Source organism: Lepisosteus oculatus, chromosome 18 (genome assembly GCF_040954835.1).
Source record: "Lepisosteus oculatus isolate fLepOcu1 chromosome 18, fLepOcu1.hap2, whole genome shotgun sequence".
Classification (NCBI taxonomy): Eukaryota; Metazoa; Chordata; class Actinopteri; order Semionotiformes; family Lepisosteidae; genus Lepisosteus; species Lepisosteus oculatus.
In genome coordinates this window covers 11,881,463-11,902,948 of record NC_090713.1, presented here as the reverse complement: position 1 = coordinate 11,902,948, position 21,486 = coordinate 11,881,463, and the positions used below count along the sequence as shown (strand labels likewise).

Here is a 21,486-nt window from a genome sequence, read left to right as displayed (position 1 = left end):
CCACTACAAACAGATTTACACCAAAACCAAACACAAAACAGCAGCAGCAACAACAACAAGTTAAATAACATACATCTTATAAAATAAATCGGTGTGAGCCAGTGGTAGGGGTAGAGTTCAGTAGTCTGACAGTTTGTGGGAAGAAACTGTCTCTGAATCTGGACATACTTGCCTTTATGCGCCTATAACACTTACCAGAGGGAAGGGGGAGAAAAGTGAGAAACCAGGATTACTGGTATCCTAAGAGATACTTCCAGTCTTCCTGAGAGCAAAACCGCTTCAAAACGTTCACATCATTTATCATGATATGTTTGATATGTTTATCATTAGACATACACTACTGCCTTTTTTCTGTGGATGGCTGAGTCAGGTGTATTGGGGGACAGCCAGGTCTCGGCAAGACAGAGAATACAACAATCCCTTTGATGACTTAACTTGTACATCTTGTTCTTCACGGGCTGTATGTTGGCCAGGAGGACACTCAGGAGTGGGGTCCAGTAGCCGTGGCGTTTCACTCTTGCTTGAAGTCCTCCCCGCTCCACGTCTGTCGCGTTCGCCAGCTCTGCTCTGACTCAGCTGGGGGGTCCTACGCAGAGGCACCCAAGATAGTTGAGTTGGATCCATATACAGTAGGAAATATCTGTGCTTAAATCAGCGTTTCTTGATCCAGTGTCCATAAGCACTTGTCGGTCATAAATAATTGCTGAAAACTGGATACAAAAAGCTCATAATATGAAACAGATGAAGACATAAATACGAGGAGCAACACGTCTCCACTCTCCAGTGCCATGTTGATTGATTATATCAGCCAGTGATGTATCTAACTGAGTCTACCTAGACTAAATGCTCACGTGACTGACTAAATCGTTCGACATAGTTCGACTTTTTTCTCCCTTGCTAAAGAACATTTTATGTTCGTCTCTCCACAAAGCGATATGGCTCACTCTTAAAATATTTAAAAGAATACCTCACCCACGTATTGATTCCACACAGCCACTCTGTCTCCTTCAGATATCAGACAGTAAGCCAGTGGACCCCGCAATCCCAAAAACCCACTCATTGTCCCACCTCACTTAAAAAGCTGACAACCCACAGTGGGGAGTCTTGTGCGCTAACATTGTTATCAAGTAGCTTGTCTTGGTTTTGGATCCAGCAGAGTCTGTCTATCCCTTCTGTAGCTCTGTGTGAATTTATGTAGTTTTAACATATATTTTTTGTTGTTTTAGTATAGTTTGTGAATATAATGTTAATGTAAATATGTTCAGGTGAAATGCAAGTTATATTAAGATAAGATCACTTTATTGACCATATACAATTTCTTGTATAAGGAATTTGCCTTTTTGCATACCCCAACTTTATCTCCATGAGACACACAGACAGGGAGAGAAGCTTGGGGTCAGAGCACATGGTCAGCCATTTATAGGACACCCCTGGAGAAGCTGGGGTTAAGGGCCTTGCTCAGGGGCCCAACAGAGTAGGATTCCTCTGCCAGCCACAGGCACAGATCCTTAGCCACAGAGCCACCGCACCGCCCCATATATTGTAGTTCAACCAGGTTAAATTAACATGTCCTGTGCTCATTGAACTGGAGGGGGTCTGAGGCTATATGTCCTGAAAGAAAAAAAAACCTGGAGAGCGAGTATCAGGACAGCAGTGTGGAGAGATCCGGAGTATACAGATCGGCTAGTGAGCTCGTAGGGGTGAGTTTAAATTTAATTAACAACTGGAGGAAAAGAGGAGAGATTATTGGGAAAAGAGAGAAACAGAAGGGACTGGATTGGGATTGGAAAAACGTCTGGAGACATCCACATTCATTCTTAAAGAAAACACTCGGGATCTACGGACCGCAGTGAAGAGGCAGCAAGTTTCTCAATCGTCAGAGGCTGTGAGTGAACCTGATGATTTACAGCTCAGAACAGTGGACACAGGACACAGATTATTCTCACCGGACTGTTTGATTTATTGTAGTCAGGACTCAAATCTATTTTACTGTTTTATTGCAGACAAACCTGTTTTTTACTGACTTTACTTTTACCATCCAGTATTAAAACACATTTTTTTAAAAAGTGTGTGAAATGACTAAATTTAGGGAATATATCATCTCGCCTCTTAACCAGCGCGCCAATGATTTTTTTCGTTTAAGAGACTCCGTACATTCCTTTATAGTGAATGTTGTTTTTTTTATAGTTTCCCTAACGGTTATTTATATATGTTGTTGTGTTTGTAAAATTTCACGATGCAGCATGGTCTGTATGTGTTTTTCAATTTTAAATGACAGAAAGTAAGGAGGATATTTGCTCATTGGGCACACAAGCCTTGTGAAGTCATCTTGTGATCACTCGTAGAATTACGGTTGAAATTCCTGAAAAGTCTAATATAGTCACAAATTGATGGCTGTTTCCAGTGGAGGCTCTGCCAAATTAAAAGCTTCAGGTTTTGTGCAATTGACTGAAGTGGGCCACAACATTGGTCACATTAAGAACCTAGGTCACCCCATGTATTATATACTGTATGAATTTAATGTTAAACCTCTGGTTGTGGTTACACTTCTGTGCTAAGAGACAGGCACACCTTCACTGCTATACAGATGCAGCCATTCAAAGTGTGCAGTACAGACACGTACCAGAGGTAATTGGCTACGGCCTCACGCATCGTGACATGCGTTGACGCAAAATACCGCGGTACGTGATTGGTTGACTGACAGGGGCACTCGTGGTCCGTTGGTCGGTCGTAGAAAGATTTACAGTAAATGTCTTTACTGTGCCCGTTTTAGTATTGAATATTTATATGGAATTTTACCACTGAAGAGAAATCTTAGTACCTGAGCATAAAAAGTATAGGAGCATACTGTAACGCATGTGAAGGCCATAAACGATATTAATTTTGGAACTTAAACATACAGTATATGGCTGGTCTCGGTACTTTAAAGAAAACATACACACCAGTATTCCATTTCTCCCTAAAGATTTTAAGCATCGAAGTCTTTAACTAACGTGATACTGGAGTCAACAAGCATACGTTTAGAATTTGATTAAAAGGGAATATAATATGGAATCGCGTATCTAAAGAAATTTATAACAATATAATTATATTCATGTACCGCAACACAAGAATTGTACAGTACATGCTGTACGATGTCTGTTGATAATGTTTTTGTAGGGCTTTTTCAACACTTCTCACGCGACTTTGCTGGTGGCGCTGTGGGTTAGGTTCCTGACTCCTAAGTCACACACTGTGTTATTAAATATCGCGTAATTAGATATCAATTAGATAGACTTTTTTTAAATTGCAACCCAACTCCCATGTTGAGTCTCTTCTCTAAACTTAGTCTGGCCCTCAGCTGCCTGCTGTTGTGTTCAGGGTGAGTTATGTCAATAAGAAGAGAATTGTACCCAGAGCACTTTCTGCTGGGGCAGACCCAACTCCTCTTCTACAACGGCAGGATAAACACAGTCTCAAGTGGAGGGTCTGTAGAGGAGAAGAGTGTTTAAGAGGTTGATGAAGAGCAGGATCTCTCTAGAATTCCTCTAGTGAAACTGTAGAGATTCTTGTTTGAAGGTGTCGGTGTAAAAGTGTTCCGTGTTGTATATTTGTGGGAGGGGTGGGGTTTGTTTAGTTTCATGATCATGTTCTTTTTCTTTTCTTTTTTAGGGGGTTTAGTACAATACATAGGGGTAGTGTGTATGCTAGTTATTTTTTAATATTATTATTATGTATTATTTGTATTATTTGATGTGTTATAAAAACCCTGCTTGTTTTTTTTCTTCAAATGGTTTATTTTCTTCAAATGGAATTGTTTTTCTCAACATATCTACAAATAACAATAAAAGGTCTCCAGTTGACTTACTCCTCTGTTGCTAATTTACTTTTGGGATTAATAAACCATTTGAAGAACAAACAACAACAACCAATGTTATAACTATACGATGAAGTAATAAGAAAATGTAATAATACATGTACAGCAATTTTTATAATATTTAAAAGTCAAAGTCTTTCTGTTTCCCTTTTCATTGTAGCTCCATGTGACTCCCTGTTTCCCACTGTCTCCCTTCCTGACAGTTTCTTCTCATCTTTCTTCTTCCTTCTGGAACCCAAATTGTGACGCAGCTGTTATCTTCATCATCCCCATCCACAGACACTCTGAGATGGATAATGACATGATGTTGTATATTACTGCTGAGCTGGGTGTTGTAGTGAAAACTTGGAAAGAAAGATGTGGATAAGCTGTGCAGATGTTCAGCTGTGCTTCTGTCTTTTTGTCTGCAGGATGAGGGATTGTGAACTAACAGAGAGATGTTGTGAAGATCTGGCCTCTGCTCTTCAGTCTCAACACTCCAGTCTGAGAGAGCTGGATTTGATTAAGAATAACCTGGGGGATTCAGGAGTGAAACTGGTGTCTGCAGCTCTGAGGGATCCCAACTGTAAATTAACAACACTGAAGTAAGTGAAGACTTGTGATTTCTTTGTTTTTTGTTTTTTTTATTTAGGTACACAGAATGAGACACAGAATATTGCCTTTTTCACATGCATCCACAATTAGGAATTACAAAACAAGAAAGAAGCCAGGCATATACAAAGACAAAAAACTGCTACGCAATTTTATACAAGTTCTTGTTTGTGACTATTGTTATTTGTTAATTTCTCATTACTGAGAGATTCAATATGCAATCTTTCCTATTTTGCCCGTCTTTTTTACACACACACATATATATGTTGTTTTAGGTTTAGAATTCTGTGGGTAATATTCTTCATGAGATTTCATTCATAGAATCTTTCTTCATTTGAACACAAGGTCTGTCCAGCTTTGACCAGTTTCTAGTGATTTATTTCATGGCTGCAGTTCTGTCAGTTCTTAACAAGTATCTCTCTGCCTCTGAAGGCAGTTAATCTGGTGTTTGTCCCAGAAGAAAAAGGACTCCTAATGAGGATTTTTTTAATATTTGTTTTTCAGAATATTTCCACAATTTATTTTCATACCAAAAAATGTTTAGGATATGCCAGGTGTTCCCAACCATTCTTCCAGCAGTTTATGTTTCTTCCAATATTGAATTCTTCATATGCTGTGGAATTGCCAATCTCCTTTTCTCTTTTGCATATTACTTTTAACTCTTGAGTATTCCCCCTCTGTTTTCTGATATTGTACATACTGTACATCTAAAAGGATGTAGCTCTGGAAGTAAGTTAGGTTTGCGAAACTTATTTTTTTGTTAATCTCTCATCTTAGAGTCACATTTACTTCTTCCAAACTGAGTGTCCTCAGTATTTTATCCTCTCTCTCTGTGCTTTGACCTTGCCTGTTTGACCACGTCTTGGACTGATCCCTGTGCTTTGAACCCTGCATGTTAAACAACTCTCCTTCAGACTCTCCCTGGTGCTTTAATCAGTTCCTCTCAGCTAAACCCCTGCCTTATCGATTGTGTCACTAGTTTCACTTTCTCCTGCCTCCCCTGCTTGCTTCCAGCAGAGCCTATGCCTGGATTCAGTCTCCAGTTTACTGCTTCCATCAGCTAAGTGCAGGAGATATCACACTGGGGCTCTGGGTTAAATTCCAGACCTGAGTTGCTGTCTGTATGGAGTATGTATGTTCTCCCCATGTTTGTGTGGTGTTCCAGTTTTCTCCCACAGTCCACAAATGTGCTGGCAGGTTAATAGGCTTCTGGGAAAGCTGGCACTGGTGTGAGTGTGTGCCCTTTGATAGACTGGCATCCTGTCTGGGGTTCAATCCTGGCTTGTGTCCAGTGCTTCCTGGGACAGGCTCTGGGTAACTGTGACCCTGAATTGGATAATTGTTTATTAAAAGTGATGTTGATGGTTTTCAAATGCTATACTGCCTTCTTTGTCAGTTAGCTGACAGTATAAACTTATCCCTGTAATGTCAGATAAAGTCAAATTTCAGGGAAATCTTCAATCTAGATTTATTTGGGAGGGAAGAAAAACTGCGATACAGCCATGTTAACCACTGCTCCACTGTGTCTCTCCCTCTTAAACAACTCATCAGCTACAATACTAGAATGGAGACAGAACTGGGTCACTTCTTATACTTTACCAGCAGACTGGTCTGAGCCAGTGTCTCCCAGTTGTGAGATGTGAGCTACTTTGGGACTGTATTCCCTGCAGTGTACAAGCAGATATTCACATCAGATTCTATCTGCGCTACCTCCCGGGGGATGCTGTTAATGTAGGGTCACCCCTCTGATGAACCTCTTGAAAAGCATTGCAGTTTACCCACATAATAAATCATATATAACTAAGGATGTGATAGCCTGCATCAACCGTAAAAGACTCACTTTTAAAAACCAGGATGAAGTGTGACTGAAATTAGTGCAATAAGAGCTTAAACTAAAACTCAGGAATGCAAAGAATCAAAACAAGGAGACAATGGAGAGGGACTTTGAAACAATGAACTCCAGGAGGCTGTGGCAAACAATGAAAACATGAATTCTTCAAAGAAGAGCTTCCATACAATGGATGAGCTGGCTAAAGCAAATGATCTGACTGACTTATCTGAGGTTTGAGACACAGGACTTCTCTGTTGCAGGTGATAATATATTAGATACTATTACAGCAGACAGTAGTGCTGGTAGGCTTGTAATAATTCCACAGATGACCACACAATGTTTCAAGCACATATGTGCCAAGATGGCAACAGGCCCTGATGGCATCTCTGCCTCTCTTTTAAAAAATTGCGCGGAGGAATTAACACTAGCATAGTGCCCTGTCTTTCAGAAGTCTGCTGACTCTCACTCTGTTCCAGTGCTGTGGAAAAAAGCAATAATCATGCCAATACCCAGAAAGCCCTGTCCCTCAGATAATAATGACTACAGGTTGGTAGCACTGACGTCTGTTGTGATGAAATGCTTTGAGAGGATTATGGTATCCATGCTGGGCTCAGAAGTGAACACTGTATTGGATCCTTATCAATTTGCATATAAACACCGGTGGGGCACCGATGATGCAATCAACAGCATTATGCATCTGGTTCTTAAACACCTAGAGGACCCCAATGCCTATGCTCAGATGCTGTTTGTGGACTTTAGCTTTGCATTTAATATGCTACATCCCCATCTACTGATATGCAAGTTGAAGCAAATGTCCGTTAACCATTACATTATAAGATGGTATCACTCATTTTTAACAAGCCGTACACAGTATGTCAGCAGGTCAATAAAACTCTTTCTTTCGGAATCAAGATCCATTGGCACAGGTGACCCTCAGGTCTGTGTGAGTTCTCCAGTTCTGTTCACACTTCATACAAATGATTGTACAAGCAGTAGTCAAAGCAACTTCATCTTCAAATTCTCAGATGATACAGCTGTGCTTGGCTCAATGCACAGAAGAAGCAGCTCATCTGTATAGGTCTAAAATCCAAAGATTTGTGCAATGGTGTGACAACAATAGCCTAATTCTGAATTTAAAAAAAAATAAATAAAGAAATTGTTTTTGATCCCAGAGCAGATGGTGATCACTCAGATGTAGTAACCCACAATTAACATCACTCAGGCTGATTCATATAAGTACTTATGTGTACACATAGACAGTAACCTGTGCTTGACTACTCATGTGGAGAGTGTTTGCTCCAAAATTCAGCAGTACTTATATTTCCTGCAAAGAGTTAGAGTGTTTGGGATTCGACAGGAAGTAATGCTGCTCTTTTACCACGCTGTAATCGAAAGCATTATTAGATATGGTATAACAGTGTGGTTTGGTAATCTATCAGTTCATTTTAAATCACAAATTAACCACCTCATCCAGACAGCTTTGAAGGTCATGGGATTGAAACAGCATCCCTCCCTGCAGACAATCTTTGAAAAATCCATAATCAAACAGGCAGAATAAATTATATCAGATCCTTCCCACATCCTCAATTCTGAATATCAACCTCTTCCTTCTGGCAAATGTTTTAGGGGTCCCAAATGTAAGTTAAACAGATACAAACATTCCTACAGTCTTGTACTTTAGAGGAACGATCTCTGGCCACAGCTGAGGGAAAGCTCTGTACAGTGCACTGATGTCATCTATGGTCTCTCCCTGACACGGAAACTTGAATGGGGATACAGCCTGCCTGGGAAAGCCTGTACAGATTTCTCTCTGTGACACAGCGGATAAAAATTAATGCGTTACCACTGATCACCATTAGGGGGCCCAAAATACAGCAATTACAGCCCTCTAACTTTCATTACATGTATGCTCCACTACAAACACATTAACACCAAAAACAAACAGAACAGTGGCAGCAACAACAAGTTAAATAACATACATCTTAGAAAATAAATCGGTGTGAGCCAGTGGTAGGGGAAGCATTCAGTAGTCTGACAGTTTGTGGGAAGAAACTGTCTCTGAATCTGGACATACTTGCCTTTATCCTCCTTTAACACTTACCAGAGGGAAGGGGGAGAAAAGTGAGAAACCAGGATTATTGGTATCCTTAGCGATACTTCCAGGCTTCCTGAGAGCAAAACTGCTTCAAAATGTTCACATCTGAACACTAAGAGTTGTCTATCATTAGACATACACTACCAGCCGAACCAGAGCCATCCATACGATAGGTGGAGAATCTGTCAAGGTGAACAGCTGAGTCAGGTGTATTAGGGGTCAGCCAGGTCTCGGCGAGACAGAGAATACAACAATCCCTCTAATGGCTTAACTCGTCCATCTTGTTCTCCATGGACTGCACGTTGGCCAGGAGGACACTCAGGAGTGGGGTCCGATAGCCGTGGCGCTTCACTCTCGCTTGAAGTCCTCCCCGCTCTGCGTCTGTCGCGTTCGCTGGCTCTGCTCCGAGTCAGGTGGAGGGGGTTCCGTAGGCAAAGGCACCCAAGATAGGAAATATCTGTGTTTAAATCAGCGATTCTCAATCCAGTGTCCACAAGCACTTGTCGTTCATAAATAATTGCTGAAAAGATACACTGGATACAAAAAGCCCACAATACGAAACAGATGAAGACATTAAGATGAGGAGTAACACGTACCCACTCTCCGGAGCCATGTTGATTGATTATATCAGCCAGTGATGTACTGTATCTAATTGAGCCTGCCTAGACTAAATGCTCATGTGACTGACTAAATCGTTCGTCATAGAACAGCGCCGAACATTCCATAACTTTTCTCTCTCTCTAGCTAGAGAACAATTTGTTAGTCTCTCCACAAAGCGATATCACTCACTCTTAAAATATTTAAAAGAATACCTCACCCACGTCTTGATTCCACACCGGCACTCTGTCTCCTTCATAGATATAGGACAGTAAACCAGAAGACCCCGCATTCCCAAAAACCCTGCATTGTCCCACCTCACTAAAAAAGCTGACAGCCCACAGCGGGGAGTCTTATGCGCTACCATTGTTGTCAAGTAGTTTGTCGGTTTTAGATCCAGCAGAGTCTGTCTGTCCCTTCTGTAGCTCTGTGTGAATTTATGTAGTTTTAATATGTATTTTTTGTTGCTTTAATACAGTTTGTGAATATAATGTTAATGTCAATATGTTTAGGTGAAATGCAAGTTATATTAAGATAAGAACACTTTATTGGCCATATACAATTTCTTGAATTAGGAATTTGTCTTTTCGCATACCCCAACTTGCTCTCCATGAGACACACAGACAGGGAGAGAAGCTTGGGGTCAGAACACACGGTCAGCCATTTATAGGACACCCCTGGAGCAGCTGGGGTTAAGGGCCTTGCTCAGGGGTCCAACAGAGTAGGATTCCTCTGCTAGCCACTGGATACGAACCGGCAACCTTCCAGCCACTGGCACAGAGCCATCACACTGCCCTATATATTGTAATTCAACCAGGTTAAATAAACATATACTGTATTCATTGAACTGGAGGGTACATGTCCTGAGAGAAAAAAAAGCACTGTGGAGAGATCCGGAGTATACAGATCGGCTAGTGTGCGCGGAGAGGTGAGTTTAAATTTAATTAACAACTGGAGGAAAAGAGGAGAGATTATTGGGAAAAGAGAGAAACAGGAGGGACTGGATTGGGATTGGAAAAACGTCTGGAGACGATGTGCAAGGCATCCATTTTCATTCTTATAAACAGAATATGGCTCCGAGTGAACCTGATGATTTACAGCCAAGAGCAGTGGACACAGGATATGGATTATTCTCACCGGACCGTTTGATTTATTGTAGTCAGGACTCAAATCTATATTACTGTTTTATCACGGACATTACTTTATTACTTTATTATTACTTTACTTTTTACCATCCAGTATCAAAACACATTTTTTTAAAAAAAAGTTTGTGAAATTACTAAATTTGAGGAATATATCATCTCATCTCTAAACCAGCGTGCCAACGATTTTTTTTGGTTTAAGAGACTCCGTACATTCCTTTATAGTGAATGTTGTTGTTTTTTAGATTCTCTAACGGTTATTTATATATGTTGTTGTGTTTGAGAAATTTCACAATGCAGCATGGTCTGTATGTGTTTTTCAGTTTTAAATGACAGAAAGTAAGGAGGATATTTGCTCATTGGGCACACAAGCCTTGTGAAGTCATCTTGTGATCACCGGTAGAATTACAGTTGAAATTCCTGAAAAGTCTGATATAGTCACAAATTGATGGCTTCTTCAGGTGGAGGCACTGCCAAATTAAAAGCTTCATTTTTTGTGCAATTGACTGAAGTGGGCCACAACATTGGTCACATTAAGAACCTAGGTCACCCCATGTATTATATTCTGTAGGAATTTAATGTTATACCTCAGGTTATAGTTACACTTCTGTGCTGAGAAACAGGCACACTTTCACTGGTATATCACTTGCTCCCTCCTGACTCCCATCTTGAGTCTCTTGATCCACTTCTTCTCTAACCTTAGTCTGACCTTTAGCAGCCCTGCTGTTGTGTTCAGAGTGAGTTGTGTCAATAAGAAGAGAGTTGTACCAAGTGCACTTTCTGCTGGGCCAGACCCAACTCCTCTTCTACAAGAGCAGGATAAACACAGTCTCAGGTGGAGGGTCTGTAGAGGGGGAGAGTGTTTGAGGGGTTGGTGAAGAGCAGGATGTCTCTTGAATTCCTCTAGTAAAATTGCAGAGATTCGTGTTTGAGGGTGTCGGTGTGTTTTGACTTTGTTACATGTGAGAGTTTTTGTAGAGAGTCTGTCATGTGTAAATAGTGTGCCATTTTGTATACTTGTGGGAGGGGTGGGGTTGTTTAGTTTCATGATCATTTTCTATTGATTTTCTTTTTAAGGGGGTTTAGTACAGTATATAGGGGTAGTGTGTATGCTAGTTATTTATTAATATTATTATTATGTATTATTTTTATTATTTTATGTGTTATAAAAACCCTGCTTGTTTTTTTTTCTTCAAATGGAATTGTTTTTCTCAACCTATCTACAAATAACAATAAAAAGGCTCCAGCTGACTTACTCTAGCGTTGCTAATTTACATTTGGGATTAATAAACCATATGAATAAAAAACAACAACAACAACAACAACAACAAATGTTATAACTATAAGATGATGTAATAAGAAAATATAATAATACATGTACAGCAATTTTTATTATAGTTAAAAGTAAAAGTCTTTCTGTTTCCCTTTACATTGTAGCTCCATGTGTCTCCCTGTTTCCCACTGTCTCCCTGATAGTTCCTTCTCATCTTTCTTCTTCCTTCTGGAACCCAAAATTTGAAGCAGCAGTTATCTTCATCATCCTCCTTCATCGACACTCTGAGATGGATAATGACACGATGTTGTATATTATTGCTGAGCTAGATGTTGTACTGAAGACTTGGAAAGAATGATGTGGATGAGCTGTGCTCCTGTCTTTTTTTCTGCAGGATGTGGAGATGTGAACTAACAGAGAGATGTTGTGAAGATCTGGCCTCTGTTCTTCAGTCTCAACACTCCAGTCTGAGAGAGCTGGATCTGACTAAGAATAACCTGGGGGATTCAGGAGTGAAACTGTTGTCTGCAGCTCTGAGGGATCCCAGCTGTAAATTAACAACACTGAAGTAAGTGAACACAACACTGGTGATTTCTTTGTATTCTATTGTTTTATTTAGATATCCTGAGACACACAATATTCCCTGTTCACATGCATTAGAAAAGAAATATATGTGAAGTAATGAACAAAAAGAAGGGGGGCACTTTTATACAAGTTCTTGTTTGTGACTATTGCTCTTTGTTAATATCTCATTACTAAGAAACTCGACATGCAATCTTTCCCATTTTGCCTATCTTTTTTACACATTTGTATGTTGTGGTTGATTTATAAGTCTGTGGGTAGTATTCTTCATGAGATTTCATTCATAGAGTCCATCTTAATTTGAACACAGGGTCAGTCCAGCTTTAACCAGTTTCAGTGATTTATTTCATGGCTGCAGTTCTGGCAGTTCTATACAAGTATCTTTCAGCCTCTGAAGGCCGTTCACCTGGTGTTTTTCCCAGGAAAATGACTCCTAATGAGGATTTTTTTCTTCCAGAATCTTTCCCCAATTTATTTTCATACCAAAAAATGTTTACCATAGGCCAGGTTTTCTGCAATTCTTCCAACGGTATGTGCTTCCAGATTTATAATATTTGGCTTGTAATTGGTGTTTCTTCCAATATTGAATATTAATATTTTACTCATATTCTTTCCATGAATGTAAATTGGTGGATTCATGCAGATTTGAATGGTTTTAGATTCTTCAATTTCTTTGAAAGCGCCAACCTCTTTTTCTCACCTGTGTCCTACTCTTGTATTCCTCCTGTATTTTCTGATATTTTATATACATCTGAAAGGATGTACAGTAACTGTGGAAACAAGTTTGGTATGCAAAATTGACCAATTTGTTAATCTCTCATTTTAGAGTCTCATTTACTTCTTCTCAGCTTTGAATTTCCCCCAGTGTTTTCTCCTCTCTCTCTCTGCTTTGACCTTGACCTGTTTGACCATGTCTTGGACTGATACCTGTGCTTTGAACCCTGCATGTTAAACGACTCTCCTTCAGACTCTCCCTGGTGCTTTAATCAGTTCCTCTCAGCTCAACCCCTACCTTTTGGATCACATCTCTAGTTTCACTTTCTCTTGCCTGCCCTGCTTGCTTCCAACAGAACAAAGCAAAGCATTATGTATTATAAATACAGTAATCACAAGAATTTGTATTGTTAAAAAAATCAAGAAAGAAATAGTAATTTTGAGAGGTTTATAGAAATAGTGTAGCGGAGCTAGTTTGGACACAGTGACGTCATCGCCCTCCCTGTGCGTAGCAGGGGCCTCAGCCACCTGGGCTGAGAGAGGTCTCCTTTAGCTCATGTGGATGGTTCACTGTTATGTTATGCTGGAGACCCGTGTTCGTGCCCCAGGTGTTGCGGGATGAACCGGTGGGGTAGAGCGGCGGGGGACACTAACCTTTGTGGAACCCGACGGTCACAATAGCATGGGACCCTGACTTCAAGCCACATAAAATAGACGTTTTAGTAATGGTCATTGAGAGGCATAAGGAAGGTCTGGAACAAGACAGAAATCCTGGAAGTACCTTCATTCTTGCTGTCTTCATCCTTCTCAAGAATTAGACAGCCAGCAGTTTCCATCAATTGAAGTCTTGCTTGAGCTGATTTTCTAGCACCTGTTAATTATATTTTAATGTGTTTTCTAGGTTTCTGAGTATTGCAGTTGCTCAACATCTTATCTTATCCCAATCCTATTGTAAATTAAATGTATTTTTGACCTCCGGGGATATAGATCCCCCAATAACATTTCTTCAGAATTAATCCCTATTCTGACAAGTTGCTGTAGTCTGTGATTACATCTGTGAGAACAGGAAAAGATGTTGAATTTCTGCTGTATATATTAACACCATCTTTATAAAAAGCCTGATTGTGTGTTCTCCTGCTATATCACCTCCCTCTGTATCGTTCTGTAGACGTACACTCTGAGAGAATAAATCAGTGGTGACAAGCATCTCCTTGTTTTGTTCCCTGTATGAATTAAAGGTGTCTGACAGAATACCATCAACCTGTTCCTGTGCATTTGGTTGCTTTTATATTGCATGTAGCCAAACAATAAAACCATTATGAAAATCCTACAAGTTTCAAATACAAAAGGCTGTAATACCCTGTCAAATGCCTTATCTGGACCCAGAATGTATTCATTTCAGTTTTCATTATTTGTGTTTAAGGATACAGTTTAGTTTAGCATGATAAGACTACCAGCCAAATAGTCATTTTCCACCTGGAATGATGTCCTCTCAAATATTTTATAAAACCTCTAGAATTCAAAAAGTGATGATGTAGTAGAAGTATACAGTCTATAATAGAAGCCTGCGCTAGGTCAGCAAGGAGCTTTACATCCCAGGCTGTCCTGATCCTAATATCCGGGATTCGGAGTACACTGATGACATCATGGTCATGGCTGGGATGTCAGGCACTGTGAGAAACCCTAGAGGACTCTCAACTGTTGTCATCAACTGCTCATGGTCTGGCTCTTGTGTCCTGCAGAATTGAGCGCAGGATACCTCAAACTCGCCCTGGTCCTCTTTCTACTGATCACCTGTGGGGTTGACCTGTCCCCATTGCCTCCTTTCCTCCTCAGTCTGCTAGAGGAGTGGTGCTCTCTGTGTGTGTAGAGAGCAGGAGACACCCAGTCTGTCCTGGACTCCACTGTTTCTAAATCAGGGTCATGAGTGAGCCAGAGCTTATGCTAGCAAGCAATGGGCCCAACACAGAAGCCTGTACTGGTTGTCAGTCCATCAGGGGTTCGACAGAGGAAACAAATGAGAACACAGAGAGAACATACAAACTTCACACAAATATCTCCACAGTTCCGGAACTGAACCAGGGCCCTGGCACTGCGATACAGCCATGTTAATCACTATGTCCCCCTGTGTCTCCCCTCTTAAACAACCCAATAGCCACAATACTAGAATGGAGACAGAACTGGGCCACTTCTTATTCTTCACCAGCAGACTGGTCTGGGCCATTGTCCCCCAGTTACAACACCTGCTAGACATGGACCCAGGCTGCTGGTGCTGTGTGGACTGGATGTGAGCTACTTTGGGACTGTATTCCCTGCAGTGTACAGGCAGATATTCATGTCAGATTCTGTGTGCATAACATCTCGGGGAATGCTGTTAATGTAGGGTCATCCCCCTGATATGCCCCCTGTTTTCCCTGGACTGCTGGGACCTGAAATAGTCTCGTACTTTAGTGGAATGGTCTCTGGCCACAGCTGAGGGGAAAGTTCTGTACAGGCTCTGCACCTTTCTCAGCTGTTGTCTCTCTCTGAAACTCCCTGGAAAATTGTGTGGGGATAGAGCCTGCCTGGGAAAGCCTGTACAGATTTCTCTTTTTGACAGAGTTGAGAAAAATTAATGCCCTATCGCTGGTAACAACTATGGGGCCAAGATACCATCAATTACAGCCCTCTGACTTTCAGCCTGGACAGCTGTGCGTAATTCTTTTTTTCATCTGAACCACTGACCTCTCTAATTGAGAGCCCTGCATTAAAAGTTCAAGTGGCTGATTAAATTGTTCGTCATAGAACCACGTCGAGAGCTTAATAGGCAGAGGAGCACAACTTTTCTCTCTCTAACTTGAATTTTTGTTCTTATCTCGACAGAGCTTTATCAATCATTCCTAAAATATTTAAACCAATATTTCACCCACGTATTAATTCAACACAGGCACTTTGTCTTCTTTGGAGATATCAGACAGTTAGCCGGTGGACCCCACACTCCCAAACACCCAGCATTGTCCAAAGCTGACAACTCACAGTGGGGAGTCTTGTGCACTACCATTGTTGTCAAGTAGTTTGTGTCCATTTTAGATCCAGCAGAGTTTGTCTGTCCCTTCTGTAATCCTGTATGAATTTATGTAAACAGTTTTAATATGGATTTTTTGTTGTTTTAGTACAGTATAGTATGTGAATATAATGTTAATGTAAACATGTTCAGGTGAAATGCAAGTTACATTGAAGTTCAACCAGGATAAATAAACATGTATTGTGCTCGTTGAATTGGAGGGGCTCCGAGGCTATGTGACCCTAAAGAAAAAAAAGAGAGTGAGTATCTCGCCAGCACTGTGGAGATCCAGAGTATACGGATTGGCTAGTGAGCTCGGAGGGGTGAGTTTAAATGTAATGAACAAGTGGAGGAAAAGAGGAGAGATTATCAGGAAAAGAGAGAAACAGAAGGGACTGGATTGGGATTTATAAAACGTCCGGAGAGGTTGAACATCATGCAAGGCATCCACTTTCATTCTCACAACATTCAGGATCTGCGGAGTGCAGTGAAGAGGCAGCAAGTTTCTCTATCATCAGAGGCTGCGAGTAAACCTGATGATTTACAGCTGAGAACAGTGCACACAGGATACACATTATCCTCACTTGATTTATTGTAGTGAGGACTCAATCTATTTTCCTTTAGACAAGCGTACCAATGATTTCTTTTCTTTTGGTTTAAGAGACTCAGTGAATACCTTAAATTAAATTTAAATTACAGAAAGTAAGGAGGTTATCTGTGGGTTGTAATAAACTGCACGGTAATGTGAAAAACTGGGCACACAAACCTTGTGAAGTCATCCTGTGATCACTGTTAGAATTACAGTTGAAATTCTTGAAAAGCCTAATATCTTCAAAGATTGATTCATGGCTGTTTCAGGAGGAGCCACTGCCAAATTAAACGTTTATTTTTTTGTGCAATTGACTGAAGTGGGCCACAACATCGGTCAAATTAAGAACAGGTCATCCCATATCATATATACTGTATGAATTTAATGTTATACTTCTGGTTATTGTTACACTTCTTTGCAGAGAAACAGGTTCACTTTCACTGCTACAATACCTGCTCCCTGACTCCCATGATGAGTCTCTTCTCTAACCTTAGTCTGGCCTTCAGCAGCCCTGCTGTTGTGTTCAAGGTGAGTTAAGTCAGGAAAAGAGAATTGTACCCAGTGCACTTTCTGCTGGGCCAGACCCAACTCCTCTTCTACAAGAGCAGGATAAACACAATCTCAGGTGGAGGGTCTGTAGAGTGTTTGAGGGGTTGGTGAAGATCAGGATCTCTCTTGAATTCCTCTAGTAGGCTGGGCAAACATTTAAAGTGAAAATTCTTCCACGAGGAGGGTACCTTTAAAGCGGAGATGGCTCCAAATATTTTTGGTGCTCCCTCTCTTTTAAGCCCTGGCCAAATACGAAGCCAGTACATACAGTTAAAATTCAAACTGAACTAAGAACTACACATCCCATTTAAAATGGTGGCGCTTGTGATCTTTGAGTTTAGTCAATGAAACAGAGAGAAAAATCAGTCACATGACTTTGGGCCTGAGTTTGGGAAGCTTAACCTATCAGTAACAAAGTGAAATTTACACGAAATGGTACCTCAAACTGTCAGTTACATGAATCTATGTCACTTAAGCTACTCCTATTTGGATTTGTAGTTATGGAGGCAGGAAGACGACCCACCTTCCCTCTGGCTGCCTGACTTGTTGCCATCTTTTACCATTCTGTGTCCGAATTACAGTGGGTGAGAGAGAGTAAGGAGAAACACAGACAGAAAAAAAGTGAATCCCAGTTACAATACAAATACATATTTGTAGTAAAGGGGAGTAACACATCAGTATTTACTGGTAGCAATTAGATAAGATTTACAGTTTAAATTTGAGCCTAAATATAAAGTTAAAATCTCAACATACAGAGTAATTTTTTACCAGTCATGTTTCCAATCATGCAAAGTACAGTTGTCACAATCTCCTCCTTGCAGAGTTTAGAGGCGTAGATAGAAGATTACAATAACGATGGCACAGCCACAATTGCAAAGATGTGCAATGGTGTTTATTATGAGGAACTATGTTCCCAAAGTCCACACCCCCAAAAAAAAACAAAGTGAAAATCACAAACTAACCAAAAAAAAAACAACACAAAGCTATAATACGAAATGGATACATTAATTACTGTACAAAAAAACCACTAGATTTTTGCAGGCAGCTCCAATTCTTCCCCACAATCCACCTTCTCCTAACTCGAAGAGCTCCTTTTCTAGGTTAAACTCCTCCCCCTAGAATATTCCACTATAAAGCACAAAAAACAATTTGACAATATAATAATCAGAATTCTGATATACACATTTCGACATTAAATATACAACTAAACAATGAACATATTATTACCAAAAATACAATATCATACTCCATTACATACATAATTGTTATTTTAGAAAATACTACCCCCTTTTAATGGTACCTTCATACAAATCAATCCACTCATGTGCAATCCTGAAGCAGGCACTACTAAGCCAGCTCCTGTTGCCATGCCAAAATTCGGGTCCTACGGGTTTGCTGGAGAAACCATTTTATCGGTGAAAAATCCAAACAGCTTATTTATTTGAGATGTGTGAGTTGATTACCAATTCAGTTCATTTCACTTCTAAAACAAGTGTTTGGTTTGAGTAAATGATTAATTTTGATAATACGGGAACAAGCTTACTTTACTCTGCGTGTGCACCCACAGAGCAAGCAAAGCTATCACCTAATTCCAGACTAGTTTGTTTTTGTAGGAAACCAGTGTTATCGCCTTTGTTTTGATAGTGGAATGTTTGCATACATGTGTGTGTATGTGTTCATGTGGCTACCTCTCGAGTGCCAGGCGATCTGGAAACGGAGTCTCCAGTCACAACAGTAATGTTTGAGAATCTCAGATTCACCATGCCTTTCACATGCTCATAAAATTGATTCAGGAACAGAAACATATTACTGTATGCAAAACTGTACTGTATACACTATGTATATGTATATGTAATGTCTTTACTGTGCCCGTTTAAGTATTGAATATTTATATGGAATTTTACCACTGAAGGGAAATCTTAGTAGCTGAGCATAAAAAGAATAGCAGCCTAACACGTGTGAAGGCCATAAACTATATTAATTTTGGAACATAAGCATACAGTATTACAGTATATGGCTGATCTCAGTACTTCAAAGAAAAAATACACACCAGTATTCCATTTCTCCCTAAACATTTTAAGCAGTCTTTAACTAACACGTGAAATAACGTGAATAAAAAGTGGTAGTTTTAAGCTTTTCTGTGAATGCTCGATACCGGAGCCAACAAGCATACTTTAAGAATTTGATTAATAGGGAATATAATATAGAATTGCGTATCTAAATATATTAATAACAAAATAATTATATTAATGTACTATAACACAATAGTATACGCTGTACAATGTCTGTTGATACTGTTTGTGTAGGGCTGTTTCACCACTCCTCATGTGACCTTGCGGGTGGTACTGTGGTCTAGGTGCCTGACTTATAAACCACAGGTTGGGTGTTCTCCAGCCGGAGCCACAACTTTTCTTTTAACAAACATTTCTTTAAAAATTAATTGACTTTTTATATTTCTAAATATCACAACATATTCGAATTTAAGTCATTTTTTAATAACAATGAATAGTTGTAAATTGTAAATATGTAACAACGTTTACATTGGAGTTATTAATTTTTTCACTTGAGTGTATGGACGATTGTCAGCTGTCACTGAGAGCAGACCCCCCCTCTGTGCAAACGATCTTTTAGATTTTTATAGAGAAATGGAGGCTGTACAGTATGCGTTACAATATAAACATTTACTGTCAAACTTTAAATCAGCAATTGATTTAAAGATAATCTGTCAAAGCGCAATGAAACCTATTACTTGATTCTTATGGACGCCCGGTCCCACCAGGGATTAAAAAAAAAACATGCAATCGCGTATCTAAAGAAATAACAGTATAACTATGTTCATGCACAAATAGTAGCATGTTACATTATTAGTTTGGGTGTCTCCTCTTGCCACAAAGCTCTAAATTGCATTTTGAGTGCGGTTTTTGACTTTTTTCTAATTACAACCCATAAATAAAGCTGATACTGTTTATACTTTTAATTATTTTAAACTGTATTACAGCAGCACAATGCACAATGCAACATAAATCGCTAGCTTGATCTTTTGCAGCTGTTTCACTGTTTTAAACGAATAAGAAATTAGATTGCTCATAAATCTAATCACTTATTCTACATAAACACAGCTGAATTGCGCTCTTTTTCTTTTTCGTTTTGGAGACCATGATCGAAACTGATTTGAGATGTCAGAACGGATTTATTTTCTGTGTATTTCTGTGTGCGCATTTCCTACATTGCTTCGTTTGTCGAGATTTTAACTTTATATTTAGGCTCAGAATTTCAACTTTAAATCGTACATTAATTATTAGCAGTAAATACTGGTGTTCTGCTCCCTCTTACCACAAAAATATATATGTATTGTAGCTGGATTGAACTTTTTTTCGTACGTGTCTCTACCTACTGCGACTCGAACACGGAATTGGTTAAAGATGGCGACAAGTCAGGCACCCTAAAATGCCAAATAGGAGTGGCGCAGCACGGTTTTCATCACTCTCTGCGGGAGTGCTGGCTGTGGTGAATTAAACCGGTTTCACAGGTATTTTCAAAGTAGAAGGGGGCGAGTCTTCCAGCGATTGCAGATCAGATCAGATTCCCTAAATAGTATCAGCTTTATTTATGGGTTTGTGTCTGTGCATGAACAAACTTCTGTGCGTTACAGTATGCTCCTATTCTTTTTATGCTCAGCTACTAAGATTTCCCTTCAGTGGTAAAATTCCATATAAATATTCAATACTAAAACGGGCACAGTAAAGACATTTAAATCTTTCTACGACCGACCAACGCACCACGAGTGCCCCTGTCGGTCAACCAATCACATACCGCAGTATGACGCACGATGGCGTAGCCAATTACCAGCGGTACGTGCCTGTGCACTTTGAATGGCTGCATCTGTACCAATAGAATATAAATGGGTTTTTACATCAAAAATCAGTATCAATCAAGGTCTCCAGAACAAACAAGAAAAATCGCATTTTCAGAGAGCAATTACTTTGTGTTATATAGAATATAGAGTAAGTTAGTGGTTCTCAAACATTTTGGACCAAGTACCACCCTGATCAAACCAAAGCATCCAACTACCACCTACTTTAACTACTAAATCTTCTTCTCATTGGAACCACAGAAAATCTCAGTGACCAACATGAGCATGCATGCACGCACACACACATATACACATATTTCAGTGAGAGGGATGAGCCTGTTTAGTGGAACAAAGCAGATGTGAATTCCTTGGTTGAGTCTTGATACAATTCACAATCTAACAGTTTTTTAATCCTCCAGCATTTTCTTGACAGCCAAGGCCTCGCAGTGGATGCTGCAGTGCGTCCACTTCATATCTGGAGCACTCTCTCTCTCTAATTCGTGCAACTACACCGCTGTGTCTGCCTGTCATCACTCTAGTACCGTCTGTACAAACTCTGACGCATTTTTTCCAGTCGATGCCATTCTCTTTGATAAATTCATTCAGAAGCTGAAATATGTGCTCTCCTGTAGTTTTTGTTGGTAGCGGCTTACGTAACAGAAAGTACTCATGGGACGTGCCTTAAAAATCATATCTAACATAAACGAGCAAATTGGCCAAATCAATGGCATCTACAGACTCATCTAATTGCATTGAAAAGCATTTGCTCAT

At 39.9% G+C, this 21,486-nt stretch overlaps 1 protein-coding gene across 1 annotated transcript in view; it reads left to right on the top strand.

Annotated features, from left to right (window-relative positions):
- Positions 1-21,486, top strand: part of LOC138223970 (NACHT, LRR and PYD domains-containing protein 12-like) — a 514,121-nt gene that overhangs the window by 298,783 nt on the left and 193,852 nt on the right. The window contains exon 13 of the mRNA XM_069180151.1: positions 11,780-11,953. Coding sequence (XP_069036252.1) covers positions 11,780-11,953 — 174 coding nt within the window. The remainder of the gene's footprint in view (positions 1-11,779; positions 11,954-21,486) is intronic.